Below are 20,311 nucleotides of genomic sequence, written 5' to 3' on the forward strand. Positions count from 1 at the left end.
TACTGTTAAAGAATCTCCACCTGAGGGCGAAGTTGTTCAAGACAAATGTTTTGTCCTGAATGAGCCTGCTGCACGTTTCAGTTTTTCAGATTTGGATGTCCACATAACATGCTTTTTATTGTAAATGTCTGCATATGATTCTGTGAGAATGTCAGTGTTGTCCTGTGATATCTCTGTGTTCAGTACACTTTAAAGCAGATACTATTTAATACATTTAGTAATAGGTCTAAACCACCTAAACCTCAATGTCTATGGTCCCCAATGGGTCTCTCCATACATTCTGCCCCATGCTGACTGGTCTAGTCCGTGCACCCCCCATAATCCACCCGTACCCTATCTGTTTGTGTTGATGGCATCAATACTGGAGTTCCTGTTCAGTGACAAAAGTAACAAAGTGGCTTTTTAGCATCTTTTTCACCCTGGCTCAGCCTTAAAGGTGTAGTTTTAAAGGAATAGTTTAGTATTTTGTTCATTAGTCCTCTGTTAGTGATAGCTCACCCAAATTACAAAATGGCATACAGGCTACTGGTTTCCTTATTATGTTAGCAGTCTATGGACAATGTATGACAGCAATCCATGGTTGGTTTTTGTAATTTGGGTGAACTATCCTTTTAACACATTCCCAAAAATGTCAGCAGTAAAGAAGGTGTGTTTTGCAAATCCTTTCAGTTTATCAACCTCTTCCTACCGGCTAATCAAATGACTGCCCAATGAAAGGATTTGAAACGATACAAGTCAAGTTAAAATAAAACATCACATGTAACTGAAACTCTGAAGCAGGCAGGTCAGCTTTGTATCATGTGCACACCAACAATCACTAGCGCCATATTAATAGCTTGGCTACAAATTCTCAGTTATGACAAACATACATTTGAAGTGGACGTTGTACAATTGTATATTACAGTTTTATAGTAAAACATTTCATATGACAGTTTTGGAGTAACAAATCATAATTAAAGATGTATAAACAATAGTTTTTCGGATTTCAGGAACAGCATACATGAATGAATCCCAAACACATACACAATATTGAAAATTATTCGCCAATGTTATTCATTATTGATTATTCTCTAATATTATTATGTGTTCATTATGTTTACTGTTGTTGTTGATTACATTATCTCACTTCGCTTTAGCAACAGTGGCTTTGTCATTCATGTTAATAAAGCTTATCTGAATCTGGTAAGAGATTAGAGGTCATTTGAAGTGAATTGGTATTGGTCCAGTCATTTCTGAACACGTCTCATTTACAGACAGAGCTCCTTTTAGTACTGCAGTCAGTGGAAACAGGCTATCATTACCATTCCCTGCATAGAGAACTACTTTGTGCAGTATATAGGGAATAGTGTGCCATTTGAGACACACATTTCTTTCATTACCACCTCTCACATAAACCTGTTTTTAGACGGCTCATCATCCCAACTACACTGAACGTCACTCTCTACTGCAGAGAGTTAGTGTCAAGTTCTTTGGACAAGAATACGAATAAATAATGTTAATACTCGAGTACCCTGCGCTGAGCTAAATACTCCACCTTGTCAGTCTCTTCGTCAAGACGTTTCAGCCCATCCAGGCTTGATGTCACTTATCTTCTAAAGTCACTGTTCTCAGTGCATTGTGGGATGCCCCAGTATCACGCCAGCCCTCATAGAGCTGGGTTGTAGTCTTAGTGCACACCCTAGCAAAATGTTTTGCAACGGATAACCAAAACAAGTATTTATTATTGAACAACTTCAGCTTGTCCCTCCCCGTGTCAGACTCTTTTCTTCCATTTGGTGCCTAGTGAATATGACCCTGGTTAGTGTAGGCAAAGCATCATATCACTTTATACAGTAAATAACCCTGTACAGTTCCTTCAAGTTCATGTGTTTCTATTCTACAACACAGTGCTGTGTTGTCGTCTGTTTCTCTGCCGTTGGTGTGAAGGCCCTAGCAACTTGTGGCTGGGTCCTGTTCATTATGTCACACCGTAACTAAACAAAAACGCCAGGTGGGACTGTAGGCCGGAGTTCAGAGCCATGTCTGAGGAACATTCAGGAGTGAATGGATCACCTGTCAATCAAAACCACTCCAGTCAAACATACAGTAAGTACTTTACTATTTGGGGGTTTGCTACTATCGTGCCAGGCTTTCACTGAGAGACCATTGTGAAGCTCAGTTCTGTTATTTGAGGCCTGCAGAGAAAAACACCCTCAAGGCCCATGGTATTTATTTTTAAAAATGTCACCCTTCCCTTGTCAATGTTCTCAGTCAAGTTTGAGGATTCTGTTAAAACACGATCAAGCTAGTCGATGAACTTATGTGTGTCTCCATACATCCAGTGCTGTGGTGGCAAGGCCACTTCGTTGAGATGGCCGCATTCCTTGCTACACTTGCACGACTGGATGAACATGGCGTCTCTCTGGAAACGCTCGCCATCCGGGCACACAAAAGTCACAGGAACAGTGCGAGTGCGACGCGGCGAGCAGCAGCGGCCATCCGTACACACGCCGCAGTAATTGGGCCGGTAGAGGCGGACACTCTGACACTCGCCATACGACAGACGCATGGGTTCTGAGGCTTTTGGAGTCGGGGAGCACTTCTTGCCCTTCTGTAAAGGGAATAGAAGGAGGAAGGGGATGAGAGGATGAGAGAGAAAGGGGGAGATAATCAGAGAGGGCAGAGGAAAGTAAAAGTATCATGCTGTACTGTTGGGGCACCTGTATTGTTTCAATAAAATGACAAACTTTTGCAGACATCTTTAAAACATCTTTGAATTAAATGTCCGGAAGGCCTATGCAACCAAATCATCATGAACTTATCACTTATCACTAACAAAGTGTCAGTACTGAATAAACTCAAGTTTATTCAAATATTCAGCTCCATTTATGCCTTTACTAGACTATGGGGATATTTTATATATGAATGCTTCCGCTCAGTGTTTGAGATCAATTGACACTCTTTACCATGGCACTTTGAGATTTATTTTAAACTGCAAAACCCTTACGCACCTCTGCACTTTGTATACCAGGGTTGGCTGGCCTTCTCTAGTCACTCGTAGGCTCAGTCACTGGTATACTTTTATTTACAAAGCCATTTTGGGTTTACTACCTTTTTATTTGGGCATTTTTATTGTTCAGAAATGTGGTGGGTACTCTCTTCGTTCGCTAGACTTTATCCTGCTAACTGTTCCAAATGTCCGAACTGAATTTGGTAAAAGGTCTTTTATGTACTCTGCGCCATCGTCTTGGAACACCTTACAAAACAATTTTCAACTGGAAGAACTTATCCCGATTGGTGTTTTTAAATCACTGATGAAGGATTTTGAGGCTGATTCCCTGACCTGTCAATGTTTTTAATTTGCTGTTTTTGATATTGTTATACTCTTGTGAATTCAATGATTTTTACTAGATTACTTGTAGTTTTCATGTTGTCTGTCTGTAATTTTTGTAATGACTTGGTGCTGCCTATCTTGGCCAGGAAGCTCTTGAAAAATAGATTTTAAATCTCAATGAGCCATTCCTGGTTAAATAAAGGTTAAATAAAAAAATTACAAAAATTATAGTAAAGTTATGAAATTAACTGAACACAGTGACAAAACAAAGTTTTAAATCAAACTCACTGAAACTCATTCATCTCGCAATCAGACAGACAGAAGCCTTATTAGTCTCAGTGGTAAATCAGCAATAATCTCCCAGCCCACAGAGTTCATCCCAAATGGCACTCTATTCCCTACATAGTACACTACTTTTGACCAGAGACTTATGGGCACTGTCAGGAGCCCTATGTGCCCTGGTCAAAAGTAGTGCACTAAATAGGGTGTGGCATTTGGGTCGCAAGCACTGATCCAGAGAAACAGAAGAGGATTAATATAGACACACCATCTCCCTGGCTGAGTGCACAGGGCCCAGGCGCCTAGCTATGGACAGTTGCTTGGCAGGAATGCCGTGGGTGGGGTGGGGGGGACTATATTTAAAAGGGAGCCACCGCCAGTGTGAGTAAATCAACGCTAGTCTGTTCCCACCGGGACGTGCTCCGCAGAGGAAACAGTCTAGGGGGTTGGGGTTTGTTATCAAAGTGATACCAGATCAGTAAATGATAAGGGAGATATTGTTATTGCCTGGGATGATGATGATGATGATGATGATGATGACGATGATGATGATGATGATGATGATGATGATGATGATGATGATGATGAATGAAAATATGTGCAGTCACACTGATGGGCACACAGACACACACATACTACACAGTTGCCCACTGCGTTGTCTAAATATGGAATTTACCTTGGGTGGGATGGCTACGTCACCGCAGGGCCGGATGGTGCAGAGGCGCGTCTCTCTATCCAGCTTACACTGGGCGTTGTCGTTGGTGATGCGTGAGGACACTCCCATCCCACAGCTTCGTGAGCAATGGGACCAGTCCGTTGTCTGGACAACACACTTCTCCAACGAATTCTTCCATACTGGGAAGGGTGGGAGGAAGAGGAGCATGGGAGACAAAGGGAAGGAAGGAAGGGAGTTACAGGGAGAATATACCACAGATGGAAGAAACCAGGATACATGACTGACTGATGTACAGACAAACATGAGTAACTATCGACCAATAGTCATCAACTATTATACCAAAAATGCTAATAGCGCTAGCGAAGATGGCTCAGTGTACATGATAAGCTACAGCCAAGTATCTATCATGATCAATAACAATGCATTTGGTCAATGTCAAGAGTGCAACAGCTCCTCACTGGGCAGGTGCTTGTAGCCTTGTTCATTCTCCCAGCCCTTGCCTCTCTCCACCAGCTCATTGCCCAGTGTGTTATCCGGCTGGTACTGGTCTGGCTGAGGTTTGGGTTGTGTTGGTTGGCGATGTTGCTTGGTGGGGGGAAGGCGCCAGGTACCCTTGTGGCAGTCCACAGTGAAGCAGCATTGCCCTGGCACCCTGACCAGCTGGGGGTAGGGGCAGGAGGGGATGGCGGGGGGCAGACGGTTGGCACAGAGCAGGGAACAGCCCACGACGCCGTCGATGCAGGTACACTGGTGTTTACAGCCGGCGTGGAAATTCTCACTGTTCTGGTAGATCCTCCCGTTATACTCACATGTACGACCCTCCTTTCTCGCTGTTAAGAGAGGGAAATGAGGAGAATGCATTGAATTCCATTGAGTTCAGTTCAGCACAGTACAGTACAGTTAGGTACAGTTCAGTACAACTCAATTCAACTTCATAATTCCTTTAGGGGCAATTTAGATGGATACTAAGACCACTTTGAGGTAGTAACATATTTATGATTTATATACACATAAAACCATCAGCAGGACCAAGGAACTGCTTACTATCTACAGTATGTAATGTGCTATCATGTAACGAGGGGGTATTTTGGGAACCATCCATCCATGTCTCTGGAGAGTCTAAATATGAGGATGTGTTTTAAAGTCAAAGTACAAGAACTTCCACTGACAATCCCAGGTATGCTGAAACCCCAGCTGAAACCCCCTTTACTCAATCCTCCCCTTAACAACTAGCAAACACACAATAACCGACACTGACATGGCACACAGACTGTAAACCAGAGAGAACACTTAGATCTAGAGGGAGGTCAGAGGTCAGAGAAAGGGCAGAGGAAGGAAGTCTTGTGAGTAAGAATCCAGAAGAGTCTCTGTCTGCATATCATGGACACGGTGAAAGCCTCCAATCTTAGTCTATGAAGGATTGGAATCTTGGTTTGATGTAGATAGAACTAGTTCCATTTTGGTCTGTGAGATTGAGCTCCATAAGGAATCTACTTTAACATCCAAATGTCCTCCCCCACTGGGATACAACGTGTTAAGTCCTGGGGCTGTGGTGACTTTCAACACATGGTTCAGTCCTGCGGTAATATTTCTCATACATGCACCCTAAAATGCTATCACATAAAAACTCAGCATCAACTAACTACTACACATCACACTTGACAAGATATACACATACACTATTCACACCTCATCATAGTTCCAACACTGAACACCTACAACCTACATTACACACTTTGAATCCCAACACTTCTACAATACACACTTCCAAACGCCCCACTTCCTCCCCCTATCACAACCTTACCCCTGCAGATGCCCTGGGCCAGGGTCACGTCATTGCCGTAGTTGCACTCCAGTCCCTTGTGGTGGTCGCAGGGCATCATGGGGCTGCAGTCCTGGTTCAGCTGGGAGGCACACACCTTGCAGCACCCGCAGCCGTCAGCGACCACACTCGCCCCGGGGGGGCACGAGAGGGGCATGGCTGGACACTCACATACCGCCGGGCAGCTGGCACCCACCTGGAGGTGTGGGGAGGAGAGAGGAAGAGGATAGAGGAGAGGTTTAGGTTCCTAGGCATAAACTGAAAGAAGCATAGGAAAGTAAAAAGTCATTTTTGTCATGTAATTTCTTGTTGTGGTCTGCCTTCATGGGTAAAACACTACTAGTGATAAAGATGTTCTAGGAGTCTATTTTGTTCATTTTATATTAAATTTTGAGATGTCAACTGATTATTTAAATTGATTATTGTGTCCCCTTTGGAGTGTTTTGGAACACTTTTTACAATGAATTTATGTACTTTAACTTCAATTTGAAGCTCATATAATTTCTACCCCTTCATCCCTGTGGATGTCTTGTCTGTCTAGGCAGCTGTTTAAGTGTTGTATCCAATCCCCTGCCAACTCGTGAATCGAGTAGCAGTACATTAGTCTTCCGTGCCAACTTCTTCCAGTAAAAAAAATCAACAGTATGTAAAAGTCCCACCCTTAGACAGTGAGTCAAAGTTATTTGACAAGCACACACATGCCTATAAAAAAAGACACAATTCAAGGTAGGACTGGTGGGCTACAAAAATAGTCGGTTACATTTTACATTACAGTGCCCTTAGAACTGTGATTATTCCTGTAATCACAGTGTAACAAGTATTGTAATTACTCATTAGTACACTGGGTTAGGGTTAAGGATTACTACTGTAAGTACATTGTAACTAATTGTAACAATGAGTAATTACAAAATTACACGAGCAGTTACACAGTAGCACTGTCTTGTAAAAGTGTTACCAAATAGTCTGTAGGCTACAGCAGTTTGAAAATATATATCTTCAGTCAACAGGAACAAAACGGTAGACAAAGTTCTCACTTGTGTCTCTCTAAAATACAATTACTTGCGTATGACAGTCAAATCACCTCCAACTGCTCATTTCAAAACGGTCTAAGCAATCCACTCATCCATTGCTATTTTGTTGCATGATTTGCATATGATCAAAATCATACTAATTTGACAGCTGCCAAGGTGATACGACTTACCTGACTGGTGACTGCCATTGTCAAGAAAACAAAGATGATACTTTTTGCCATAATTATTGAAAATTCCAAAGAAACAGTAGACAGTTGTCAGAAAACAAGCTCTGACCTCGTTATTAGTCCGCTTGAAGACAGTTCTGAACTTTTAAATCCTCTTTCAAGAATAGACTACAGTCGCACAGTTGCGTTAGATGAATAGCAGTCGTTGAAGTGTAGAGAACAGTTATTTTCATCCCTTCCCGGAGATCGTCACAGCACTCTAAAAAAATCATTCAACAGAGAGAGTATCCTGATCTACTTTAAACCAACTCCTGAGCTACGCAGAAACTCCGCCCATGCGTCGCCATATGTCCAGCCAATTATCATTCTGGCAGCGGGCCAGACATTCCAAATGGGTGGAGTTAAGGAGAGGGCTACAAATTGATTGGGGGGGGGGGGGCGTGCTTGGGGATGAATACTGTCATTCATAAAAATCTGTAGAAGTATGTCGTGTTTATTTTATTGTGCTGGACTAAAATGTAACCGGTGCTTTTAAGTCTCATTTAGGCTTCCTGACATTCCACCTTTGTAGCCACCGCTCTGCTAACACCAAGATAAATATACCCGGCTTGCTGGTGAGCGCTGCAGACACTCCCAGTACAGTAATACTTATAGCAACAGCACCTCAGGAAAGGCGAAGCATTCCGGTGGTTTTGATATTTGTGTAACAGTACAAAAAATGTAGTCAAGGTGAAATGCAAAACATTAAAGTTATATTAAGAGTATAGGTATTACATGATTTCAGGGAAGTGAGACCTTGTCTACCTACTTGTGGCTTAATAAACCTTGTCCATTTTGTGGACTGCACAGATGTGTTTCATTACTTCCTATGTACTGTCTTCTTCCACTGAAGAACGGGCACTGTCTGGGTCTTGATTGTTTAAAACAGCCATGAGGATAGACCTTGGTGTGTATTGTAAAGTTAATGGTTAACCCTGTTTATTACTAAAAGCCCATGTGAGCCCATTGTGCATCTTCTCCCAGACTCCCACTCAATACTACATTCACATTTTTCCCATCAAGTTCTCTTTCTTTGTGGTTAGCTACTCCCTTGTGCTCTTTCCATTCCTGACACACCTCAAACACACAACCCATATTTGATGAAAGAATGCATGAAATATGATAGGGAGAATGTGCAGGTGAGAACAACATGAACGGTTAACAGTCATATTGGTCTCCTATAGACTGCCTAAAGCGGCATTGCTATTGATAGCAAAGCTGTTTTGCAACATTTACTACTCAATAGAGCGGTGTAGTTCATAGAGCTCATATGTAAATAGAGTTGCCTCTGAAAGCCTTTTGAATGAACCTGGTTCCTCTCAAGGTTTCTTCCTATGTTCCTTCCTTCTAGGGAGTTTTCCCTAGCCACTGTGCTTTTTCTCTTTGGGGTTTTAGGCTGGGTATCTGTAAAGCACTTTGTGACAACTGCATATGTTTGAGTTTGATTGATTACATTAGCAGCGATCCGGAAGGAACTAGCCACAACTTACCAGCTAGTCCTTACACACCATTCAGGAAACACTGCTGTAGGGCTTAAAGCTGTCTGCATCCCACATCGCACGCTATTCCCTATATAGTGCACTGCTTTTGATCAGAGCCCTGTAGGCCCAGATAAAAAGTAGTGCACTATAAAAGGAATAGGGTACCATTTGGGATGCAAACGGTCTGTCTGTCACCAGTGGTAATGATGTGACCATTGGAGACGGAAGACATGGCCCATCTATTTTAATCCAGAGGTACAGGGTTTGAGAGACCTATTTAACCGGCGACCACAGGTTTTTGCCACATCACTGAGCTGGACGAGACAGACTGGGGCATCATTTTTTTAAAACATGCTTTTTCAAATACTAAGGCACCAGCCCATTTGAGAACAAGTCAAGTTGGAGGTTATTTCTGGTTTGACAATTGTTGAGGTGACTGTCAGAAGCCATATGATAAATAGGCCACAGGAGGACAATACTATGTCTGTCCCAAATGGCACCCTATTGCATTTGGGATGCATATTATGACACAACGGAAGAGAGAAATAGCTGATATTGTGTGTCTAAGGCTAGTCACACAGGTTGAACACAATACAGATAGACAGTACATTAGAGATTGAGGAGCACAATACTATGACTGTTTCCAAAATGGCTCCCTATTCCCTATGTAGTGCAGTAGTTTTGACCAGAGCTCTATGGATTTTGGTCAAAAGTGGTCCACTATTTAGGGAATAGAGTGCACTTATGACACAACGGAAGAGAGAAACAGCTGATATTGTGTTTCTAAGGCCAGTCACACGGTGAACACAAAGCATGGAACTGGATACAGATAAGACAGTGCAGGAGAGAATGAGTGAGTGGCTGAGAGCAGAATGGAGAAAACAAGGAAGACCAATGGAAGCGATGGACAAAGAACTGGGCTGAGAAGAAAAGAGTGGGAGAAGGCTTGCCTGAGAAGGAGAAGAAATGGAGAGAAAGGAGGCGTACAGGGATAGAGGGGGAGAAGTGGAGAAAGGGAAGACAGGTGTTCTGTGGTAACAGAGCTTGTTTTTTCAAGGGGAGGAGGTAGCATACACCACATCTCCTGCTCCGCCCCTATATGTGGTGCTACTGACAGCCTGGCGTACAGTACAGTACTTCACACAAAGAAAACAAGCTATGGGGTGAAGATTCCCCAAGGTAAAGACCTAGAATCAGTTTCAACTCCCTAAATACTAACCATAGCCATTATGGGGAAAGTGCAAAACTGACCCAAGATCAGCATCTAGAGGCAACTTCAACCAACACACAAAAACACAGCACTATGGGCTAGTCTTACCCAGCAAATATTATAACCTTTACATTTAAGATATCTTAAAATACACATTTGCCTACATCTTAAGATTTAAACGTAGAGGGCTAAATACAATATTACATAATTTAATTCCACTAATTATCTAAATAACATTCTGAAATAGGTAGACTGCGTAGAGGAAATGTAGTAGCCGTATTCTGAAATAGAAAATAAGTGTTTATGAATGTGAAGAAAAGGGAGGGGGAGAAGGAAGAGAAAGGGCAGAGGAGAATGAGGGGAATAAAGATAAAGAGGAATAGAGTTCCTCCTAGTTATTATACATTGAACAAAAATATAAATGCAACGTACAAACATTTCAAAAATTTTACTGAACAGTTCATATAAGGAAATCAGTCAATTTAAATAATTTATTAGGCCCTAATCTATAGATTTCACATGACTGGGAATACAGATATGCATCTGTTGGTCAGATACCTTAAAAAAAAAAGGGTGTGGTTCAGAAAACTAGTCGGATCTGGTGTGACCACCATTTTCCTCACGCAGCGCAACACATTTCCTTCCGATAGAGTTGATCAGGCTGTTGATAGTGGAATGTTGTCCCACTCTTCAATGGCTGTGTAAAGTTGCTGTATATAGGCAGGAACTAGAACCCGCTGTTGTACACATCGATCCAGAGCATCCCAAACATGCTCAATTGGTGACAAGTCTGAGCGTTTGCCCGGTTACGAAGCCGAACTGCAGTCAGGTCAAGACGATGAGCTTCTTACAATTTGTACAGAAATTCCTGTTGTGCAAACCTCGTTTCAGCTGTCCGGGTGGCTGGTCTCAAACGATCCTGCAGGTGAAGAAGCTGGATGTGGAAGTCTGGCATGGTTACATGTGGTCTACGGTTGTTAAGCTGGTTGGAACTACTGCAAAATTCTCTAAACCGACATTGGTGGCTTACTGTAGAGGAATTAAATTACCTGGCAACAACTCTAGTGGACATTCCTGCAATCAGCATGCCAATTGCACACTCCCTAAAAACTTGAGACATCTGCAGCATTGTGGTGTGTGACAAAACAGCACACCCTTTGTCCCCCAGCACAAGGTGCACATGTGTAATAATGCTGTGTTTAATCATCTTATTGATATGCCACGCCTGTCAAGTAGATGGATTATCTTGGCAAAGGAGAAATGCTCAGTAACAGGGATGTAAACCAATTTGTGCACAAAATGAGAAATAGGCTTTGTGCGCGTATGTAACATTTCTGGGATCTTGTTTCAGCTCATGAAACCAACACTTTACATGTTTAAAATATTTTTGTTAACTGTACATTTGTAAAAAATTGTGTTTACATGTATCATAGTGCCACTTAAATTCTGACAACTGATTCTGATATTCTATAGTGTTAATCTAGGTTTGTCTTCTGACTCATTTCAATTCAATAAAGATCTTTCATGTTCAATGATATGCTGCAATGTGAAAATCCAACTTCTCTAGTTAGTAAGTAAGGTTAAATTCTGCTAACTGTCCCAGGGAGCGAATTAGCAGGGAATCACCCAACTGGGAGGTCTTGAAATTTTTGGAAATTGCCAGAATTTTCAACCCCATTAGTAAGGAAAAAAGAAGCATACAGTGACATAACATTGTATAAAAAGTTTTAATTTCAATTACTTCATTAACCTAATAATAGAAAACCATTAACAGGGAAAAGAACATTAAAACTGCAGCCTCGGGAGGATAAAATCAAAAAAAAAAAAAAAAAGTGATGCTTATTTAAAATAAAAATATTTTATTCTCCCTCTCCAAAAAAAGACAGGGACAGAGGGGCACGCACACGTCGTCTTCACTGGTCAGGGGGTGATTTTCATCTGGACTGTTCAACTGAAACAAGAAAAGAGGGAGAGGTTAGTTTACAGCATCAATCAAGTGTACCCACATAAAATGACTGGCAATTTTTTTTTACCTACAAATAAAATAGATCCCTTTAGCATAACTATACAGACCACATACTTGGAATGAATAGGATGCCTAATAGGATGCCTATGTGGCTCTAATCAAAACTAGTGCCCTACATAGGGAATAGGGTGACATTTAAGACAAAAAAAAAAAACATGAAACAGTCCTGCAGTAGCACATGAAAGCCAAATGAGTGCTAGACTAGTTGGTTGGATATAGCTTACTGTAGGTGGAGATGTCAATCTCTTCTGGGAGCTCTGCCACGTTGACCTCGAAGCGGTCCTGCACATCGTTCAGGGTCTTGGCGTCAGTCTCGTCAGACACAAAGGTCACGGCCAGACCTTTCGTCCCGAACCTGCCAGCACGGGCCACTCTGTGCAGGTAGGTGTCGGAATCCTCGGGCATGTCGTAGTTGAAAACGATGTTGACGCGCTCAATGTCCATCCCTCTGCCAAACAGGTTGGTGGCCACCAGGATCCGCCTCTGGAAATCCTTGAACTGCTGGTACCGGGAAAGCCTAGGGGAGGAAGGGAGGCATCCATAGATTTAAAATACGTAGAACAGGCATTATACTTCCTGCTTTACTCGTGTTGGTACACTGAAACTGTGACCCACAAACATGTCATCTGAGAGAACGTTATTGTTCAGTACCTCTGGATAACAGCTTCTGCTACATGACTATTATACAAAATGTGCATGTAAATGAGATTCTCAATTTGATTGCTCAACTCCTCCATCATCTCCTTTTGAAAAAAAGTCAAAAGTAACTGAGGAGAGGAGGAAATGTGCTTGTATGAAATTAGACTCCATTCACACATCATGAAAATTACATTTACAGGGGTGGAATCCCAAATTAAAATGTGCAAAGTAGTAAAAATAAATGTAGCTAGACATTTTATGCTACTTATCGTTTTAAATATGTGCATGCTTCTCCTCAGAGTAAGCAGCTGATTCAAAAGGGGAGGGGTTGATGTCAAAACTCTTCAGCGAAGGACACTTGTGCTTCCTCAGCAGGAGGAGGCAAGGACAGTTTCCCTACTAACAAATTGACACTCCTCAACCACGTATCGGTTTACGGATAAGAGAGGACGGGTCGGCGAGGACAGTCTTTTGTCCAAATGAGAATTTCCCAATGAAACCCAAGACCCAATCGACCCCTAAACCCTAAGCACATATTGATATCTGAGATGGAGATGAAGTGTAAGCAATATCCTAATATTTGATATCCTAATATTGCTTATACCAATCAAAACCTCTCAGATTTTAACAAGTGCATAGACTGTAGGGTTTAGCCAGTTTTTCCTCTCCGTCAGAACCCACCTCTCTTCCTGGGCCATGCCCCTATGGATGGCGATTGCAGGGAAGTTCTGCTCCACCAGCAGCTGAGACAGAGCCACACAGCGCTGCACAGACTTCACGAAAATCACCACCTTCAGACAGGGTAGAGAATGGCAGTGAGACACAGAAGACAAATATGGGGCACCCATGCTGCATCTGATGTGACATCCTGGCTTTACCCTTCTCAGATAGATGTACACTCTGAAGACAAAAAACATAGGGCATAAAACCCTCAGGCAGAAACTTTGTCGGTGCATAGACAGAGTTCACTTGAATGAGTACAATTGCATTTAAAAACGTGACTTTCAAATCCATGGACAAAATACATTAAACTCAGATTAAAACTAAAACAAATTACGTTTTAGCATAAAAAGCTCTGAATATTTATTTTGTCCGTACCTGGTTGAACTCAAGCACATCGAGCAGGTCGAAGAGCTTGCGGTTCTTCTCGCTATCCTTCAGCTTGCAGTAGTACTGCTGCAGGCCGTGCAGCGTCAGCTTGGTCTCATCGTCCACAAACACCTCCATGGGCTACAGGAGGAAGGAGATAGTCATTAAGCACCAAAAAGAACACAGGGAGGGACAACCTGGACTTTCATTGCAAAACCTTTTGCTACAGTGTGTCCTAATGAATCTAACATGGGGAAAGTTTCACTCTTTGGGCCAGGTCTATAAACCTAGCTACATTAAGTGAATACCTGAGTAACCACATTCGTGTTGGTGAATGAAGAACTACAAATGTGATTGTGAACGTCAATTACTAGTACTAGAGCTGGATGGAACTTATAGCTTTAATGCAAAGACTGTTCCTCCCAAAAATGTCCAGAGGCAGGGTTAGCGCCCTAGACCCAGGTTAAGAGTCACTCTGCCCCCCCTGGTATGGCCATGTGACACGGACAGTCACGAGCAGGCAAAGCGTAGAGAGGCTTGACTAACTTTTTACATGAATATTAAACCATATGCAAAAATCACTTAACTATCCCTTTAAAAAAAAGGGGCAATCGGCAGTTTCTACATACATTTTTGGACATTTAAATTAAAAGAATAACAAATGCCTCATGAGCTTAGTTCAACTTTCATACCCCATCAGAATCCCAAATAAGCTTGTTTGTTTCACTCCAATATTTGTAAACAAAGTAAACGTAAAAACTACAGCCTCAAAACATTGTCAAAATGATAATTCTGATATCATTGATGGTCAGTCCTTGCATCCATAGAGAGGTCGACCGATTATGATTTTGCAAAGCCGGTACCGATTATTGGAGGACCCCAAAAAAGCTGATACCGATTAAATCGGCCGATATATTTGTCGTTTTTTTTGTAATACTGAACACTTATTTTAACTTAATATAATAGATCAATAAAATCAATTTAGCCTCAAATAAATAATTTAACATGTTCAATTTGGTTTAAATAATGCAAAAACAAAGTGTTGGAGAAGAAAGTAAAAGTGCAATATGTGCCATGTAAAAAAGCTAAAGTTTAAGTTCCTTGCTCAGAACATGAGCACATATGAAAGCTGGTGGTTCCTTTTAACATGAGTCTTCAATATTCCCTGGTAAGAAGTTTTAGGTTATTATAGGATTATTATATACTTTTGACTATTGGATGTTCTTATAGGCACTTTAGTGTCACAGTATAGCTTCCGTCCCTCTCCTCGACCCTACCTGGGCTCGAACCAGGAACTCATCGACAACAGCCACCCTCGAAGCATCGTTACCCATCGCTCCATAAAATCCGCGGCCCTTGAGCAAGGGGAACAACTACTCCAAGTCTCAGAGCGAGTGCCGTTTGAAACGCTATTAGCGCGCACCCCGCTAACTAGCTAGCCATTTCACATCGGTTACACCAGCCTAATCTCGGGAGTTGATAGGCTTGAAGTCAAACAGCGCAATGCTTGAAGCATTGCGAATAGCTGCTGGCAAACGCACGAAAGTGCTGTTTGAATGAATGCTTACGAGCCTGCTGCTGCCTACCACCATTCAGTCAGACGGCTATAGAGCCGTGGTCAAATGCGGGAACTATAATTTCGAAAATAAAACGTTTAATCTTTCAGTGAAATTCGGAACCGTTCCGTATTTTATCTAACAGGTGGCATCCATAAGTCTAAATAGTCCAATGCGTTACATTGTGTTGTTTAAGCGTTCCCTTTATTTTTTTTGAGCAGAGTATATACTTCTGTGTTTTGATTTTAAGGCATTGATGTTTATGGTGAGGTACATTCGTGCAACGATTATGCTTTTTTTCGCAAATGCGCTTTTGTTAAATCATCCCCCGTTTTGTTAAGTTGGCTGTCTTTGTTAGGAAGAAATAGTCTTCACAGTTCGCAACGAGCCAGGCGGCCCAAACTGCTGCATATACCCCGACTCTGTTGCACAGAACACAAGAGAAGTGACACAATTTCCGTAGTTAAAAGAAATTCACGTTAGCAGGCAATATTAACTAAATACGCAGGTTTAAAAATATATACTTGTGTATTGATTTTAAGAAAGGCGTTTATGGTTAAGTACACATTGGTGCAACGACAGTGCTTTTTTCACAAACGCGCTTGTTAAATCACCTGTTTGGCAAAGTAGGCTATGATTCAAAGATAAATTAACAGGCACCGCATCGATTATATGCAACGCAGGACAAGCTAGATAAACTAGTAATATCATCAACCATGTGTAGGCAAACAGTGATTATGTTAAGATTGATTGTTTTTTATAAGTTTAATGCTAGCTAGCACCTTGGCTCCTTGCTGCACTCGCATAACAGGTAGTCAAGCCTGCCACGCAGTCTCCTCGTGGAGTGCAATGTAATCGGCCATGATCGGTGTCCAAAAATGCCGATTGTTATGAAAACTTGAAATCGGTCGACCTCTAATCCATAGCTCTACGAATTTGAGAGTGGGTAAATTTCTCCAGATCTATCCCTCAGCTTTTTACCGAAACGGGGCGAGGAATATACTTCATGTTTCTACTGCCGATTGCCTCTTTCAAAGTGCAATTTAGGGAGATTGGCTAATCTGTGTGTGTGTGTGTGTAAAACTGCTACTTTATGTTTCAGAACATGTACATAACTTGTGGTTACGGGAACCCCTTCCAACTTACATCCTGCATGAACTTGCGGCAGACAGGGCGGATCTCTTTGCTTAGGGTGGCACTGAACATCATGCACTGCTTCTCATGGGGTGTGAGTCTGAAGATGTCCTGAACATCACGCCTCATGTCTGAGGGAGAGACGATAGGAAAATAATATGTCAGTCACAAAAATGTCAACCCACTCAGTCTGAAATCCAAGTACTACATCAAATAACATTTAAATACACTTTACTACGTTTTGGCTAAATCCTTACTTAAGTCAGACCATCTACCACAACCTGTTCCAAGATCCAATACTACTTAGTATGAAAGTGTATTAGAAGTGCATTCTAAGTTGTGTGCTAGTAGGTACATTGAACACGTTTTCAATTAACCGTTCATCTTTGAAGTTTCAACTTACTCCCGTCACCCCCCACCCCCCCCCCCTGTCCTACTCACCCAGCTGCTCCAGCATCTTGTCACACTCATCCAGGACAAAGTGCTTCACGTTCTTCAGGTTCAGGGTCTTGTTGCGGATGAGGGCCAGGATGCGGCCGGGCGTTCCCACCACGATGTGGGGGCAGTTCTTCTTCAGCACGTCCTCATCCTTCTTGATGGACAGGCCCCCGAAGAACACAGCCGCCTTGACGGTGGGCATGTACTTGGAGAAGCGCTCATACTCTTTGCTGATCTGGAAGGCTAGCTCTCGTGTGTGGCACATCACCAGCACAGACACCTGGTAGACAGAGAGAGAGGTAGGTAGGGGAGGATGTTTAATACAGAGCTCTCTGGACATCAGAAAAAAAAGAAAAAAAAGATTATCCAATTGGATAGAAAAGCGCTGTGTAAAACAGTGATAATAAAAGCTGAACAAATTCAGACAGCACATTAGGGTTTGACCGAGGTAGGCTGGCACTGTAAATAAGCATTTGTTAACAGACTTGCCTAGTTAAATAAAAAGTTGGCGATTAGATGTAAACACTTTATGCAAGTTTCCCAGATACAGATTAAGCCTACTTCTAAACTTAAAAGCACTCAATGGATTCTCCAGTGAAAGCCATTTTTAGTCCAGGAGGACTAGGCTTCAATGTAACTGCAATTCAAAGGCTGCGTCCACAGTGTAAAGACAAATTTCATTATTCACTCACCTGCCCATCCACAGGTTCAATCTGCTGCAGGGTGGCCAGTACAAACACCGCCGTCTTGCCCATACCAGACTTGGCCTGGCACAGGATGTCCATGCCCAGGATGGCCTGTGGGATACACTCGTGTTGGACTGAAAGCCAGAAACACAAGTCAGAAGTATTTTTTATTTAACTAGTCAAGTCAGTTTAGAACAAATTCTTATTTACAATGACGGCCTACGAAAAGGCAGGGACACAAAACTACATAGAGAGACCTAAGACAACATAGCAAGGCAGCAACATGGTAGTAGCACAAAACATGGTACAAACATTGGGCACAGACAACAGCACAAACGGAAAGGTAGAGACAACAATACGTCACACAAAACTGCTACAACTGTCAGTAAGTGTCCATAATTGAGTCTTTGAATGAAGAGATTGAGATAAAAATGGTCCAGTTTGAGTGTTTATTGCTGAAAAGTCAAGCGACCCAGGGATGTGCGCGCTTTGGGGACATTTAACAGAATGTGACTGGCAGAACGGGTGTTGTATGTGGAGGATGAGGGCTGCACTAGATCTCAGATAAGGGGGAGTGAGGCCTAAGAGGGTTTTATAAATAAGCATCAACCAGTGGGTCTTGCTACAGGTATACAGAGATGACCAGTTTAAGTATTATGTGATCCTTTAAGGGGCATACATGTATTAGTCATAGTTAATTACATTCGACCAGGGCCCATATATACAGCACTACATTTTAACAAAGCCCTATGGGCCCTGCTCAAAAGTAATACACTACGTCAGGAATAGGGTGCTATTTGAGACACACAGAATGGACAAAGTCAAAGACGGTCCTTGGTTGACAGTGGGCAGTGCCTGTGAGACTCACCTTCAGAGGGATGTTCAAAGCCACAGTCGACAATGGCGCGGAGCAGCTCTGGTTTGAGCAGGAAGTCTCGGAAACCGGAGCTGTGGATGGAGACATAAGAGCCCTTTACCTCCTTCTTGCCCGCAGGTGTGGCAGTCTCCGGGGCAACCTGAGGCTCCTCATCCTCTTCATAGTCCAACAGCTCGTTGTCAACGTCATTCTCTGCCATTCTAGAGAAGGGGTACTTGCGTTAGTTGAAGCTAGGAAAGACTGGAGACTAGTAGTGGGGGGGGGTATGAACAGTAAATTCAGAAGGTTAATTGAAATGCCAATTCAATAATCTATGTAAAATTATTTACCATCTAACCTTAGTTATATTAAATGATTACGATCCCGAATTGAATCCTACTGAAACATCACGGTCTAGCACAGAGTTTCTCATACTCGGTCCTGGGGACTGTAAGGGGTGCACGTTTTTTTTGCCCTATCATTACACAGCTGACTCAAATAATCAAAGCTTGATGAGTTCATTATTTGAATCAGCTGTATAGTGCTACGGCAAGAACCAAAACGTGCAACCCTTAGGACCGAGTTTGGGAAACGCTGGTCTGACGAGTATTCCTACATAGCATTAGCTAGCTTACGGCTAGGCTGCTAATAATGCTAGTAGCAGGCCGCACTCACACCACCAAAATTTGATAGTATACAAAATGGGAAGCGAATACATTTGACACAATCATTACAATTTACCTAGCTAGAAACAAAGATTGGACCAGCAACCACCCAGTTTACAGTAGTTAGCCAGTTGCCAGATTCAATTAAGTTGAATAGGGAGTCATGCCTCACAAACAATGGCAGCCGCCTCCACTCATTCAAACTTTGACAGAAAAGTGATATAAAAAAGGACAATAATAGGTTTCAAATACAGGGTGAACATTCAGAAACAACGTTGACTCAAATTAATAACAAGCAAGACATTTCTAGGGCCTTACTTCACCTAAAATGTAATTCTCGGAACCAACCTGCGACACACTGCTAGCAGAAGTTAACTGCTAACTGACATGACAATACTAGCATTAGCTTGACGCAATGCTAAATGTGTTAGCTAGCCAAATCGCACAAGGTTTTAGCAAAGACTAACAAAAATATAGTCGAACATTGCTGCTATTTTTGAGCGTTATGGAAAGAGAAATAGATGTCTCCATTTTATAATCCATGCGATATTGAAAATTACTCAATACAGCACATTTCTTATGCATTTAAAATACACTTACTTCTCGGTGTTAATTTAAATCGGCTTCGACTATCACTGCTAGCTAGGTTCACAGGGGCAGTACTCAAGTCCGGAAGCACTGTGCTCGTGTCGTCGTGGCCACTATTGGTTAATTTAAAAGGCAATCTCCCCAAACCGGTCTGAAAACGAACTACGATTGGCCTATTCAAATGCCGATCTTGAAAATGACAGCAAATAAGGCGGGATTTCACCAGCTACCCTTAACTTAATTGTGGGCATCATTTCTTGTTTGACAACACTGTTATGAAAAAAGTACACCGAGATAGCCTTATTCAGCAATAATGTAAACATTTCTGATTGCTGTAAATTATAGCTACGTATGACTAGGTTTCCTAACCCAGGAATGATTTCTGAATTTAGATTCGAATCGATTAGATTAATTTATTAGTCACATACATAGGGTCGCAGATGTAATTGCAGGGTACAGTGAAATTCTTAAGATCTGAACTCCAACAGTGCAGGTCAAAAAGATAAGTGAATGAAACAATATTAATATCAATAATTATATACACCATATATACATATTTATTTACAACATTTACAAACCAACAGCCTGCATTCATCCAGTTTGTATAAATTATGAT

At 42.0% G+C, this 20,311-nt stretch overlaps 2 protein-coding genes across 3 annotated transcripts; both read right to left on the reverse strand.

Moving 5' to 3' along the window:
- Window positions 1–427: 427 nt before the first annotated feature.
- On the reverse strand, window positions 428–7,345 carry LOC129837071 (CCN family member 1-like). The gene is made up of 5 exons (XM_055902978.1): window positions 7,292–7,345; window positions 6,073–6,286; window positions 4,727–5,098; window positions 4,269–4,447; window positions 428–2,590 (listed from the first exon to the last, which is right to left on the reverse strand). Exons 1-5 carry the CDS (start codon window positions 7,340–7,342, stop codon window positions 2,285–2,287), a joined length of 1,122 nt encoding a protein of 373 aa, XP_055758953.1. The 5' UTR covers window positions 7,343–7,345; the 3' UTR covers window positions 428–2,284.
- Window positions 7,346–11,726: 4,381 nt separating this feature from the next.
- LOC129837053 (ATP-dependent RNA helicase DDX39A-like) lies at window positions 11,727–19,817 on the reverse strand. Of its 2 annotated transcripts, none has more exons than XM_055902946.1 (9): window positions 19,708–19,817; window positions 18,455–18,663; window positions 17,593–17,720; window positions 16,904–17,180; window positions 16,475–16,593; window positions 13,782–13,913; window positions 13,365–13,474; window positions 12,269–12,561; window positions 11,727–11,969 (listed from the first exon to the last, which is right to left on the reverse strand). In XM_055902946.1, exons 2-9 carry the CDS (start codon window positions 18,660–18,662, stop codon window positions 11,953–11,955), a joined length of 1,284 nt encoding a protein of 427 aa, XP_055758921.1. In that variant the 5' UTR covers window position 18,663; window positions 19,708–19,817; the 3' UTR covers window positions 11,727–11,952. The 2 variants fall into 2 exon arrangements, with proteins under 2 accessions (XP_055758921.1, XP_055758931.1); XM_055902956.1 differs by having other exon boundaries at window positions 18,455–18,710; window positions 19,708–19,783.
- Between the last annotated feature and the right edge of the window lie 494 nt (window positions 19,818–20,311).

The sequence above is a fragment of the Salvelinus fontinalis genome, chromosome 3 (assembly GCF_029448725.1).
Source record: "Salvelinus fontinalis isolate EN_2023a chromosome 3, ASM2944872v1, whole genome shotgun sequence".
Taxonomy (NCBI): Eukaryota; Metazoa; Chordata; class Actinopteri; order Salmoniformes; family Salmonidae; genus Salvelinus; species Salvelinus fontinalis.

Excerpts from the sequence above, each read along its gene's own strand:
- LOC129837053 (XM_055902946.1), bottom strand. The coding sequence starts at position 18,662 with ATGGCAGAGAATGACGTTGACAACGAGCTGTTGGACTATGAAGAGGAT. Across the intron at positions 17,721-18,454 it reads CTTTGAACATCCCTCTGAAG|TCCAACACGAGTGTATCCCA; the intron begins GTGAGTCTCACA and ends TCTGGCTTTCAG. Across the intron at positions 13,914-16,474 it reads GCCGCAAGTTCATGCAGGAT|CCCATGGAGGTGTTTGTGGA; the intron begins GTAAGTTGGAAG and ends TTCCTCCTGTAG.
- LOC129837071 (XM_055902978.1), bottom strand. The coding sequence starts at position 7,342 with ATGGCAAAAAGTATCATCTTTGTTTTCTTGACAATGGCAGTCACCAGT. Across the intron at positions 5,099-6,072 it reads GGCCCAGGGCATCTGCAGGG|CGAGAAAGGAGGGTCGTACA; the intron begins GTAAGGTTGTGA and ends CTCTCTTAACAG. Across the intron at positions 4,448-4,726 it reads AGGCTACAAGCACCTGCCCA|TATGGAAGAATTCGTTGGAG; the intron begins GTGAGGAGCTGT and ends CACCCTTCCCAG.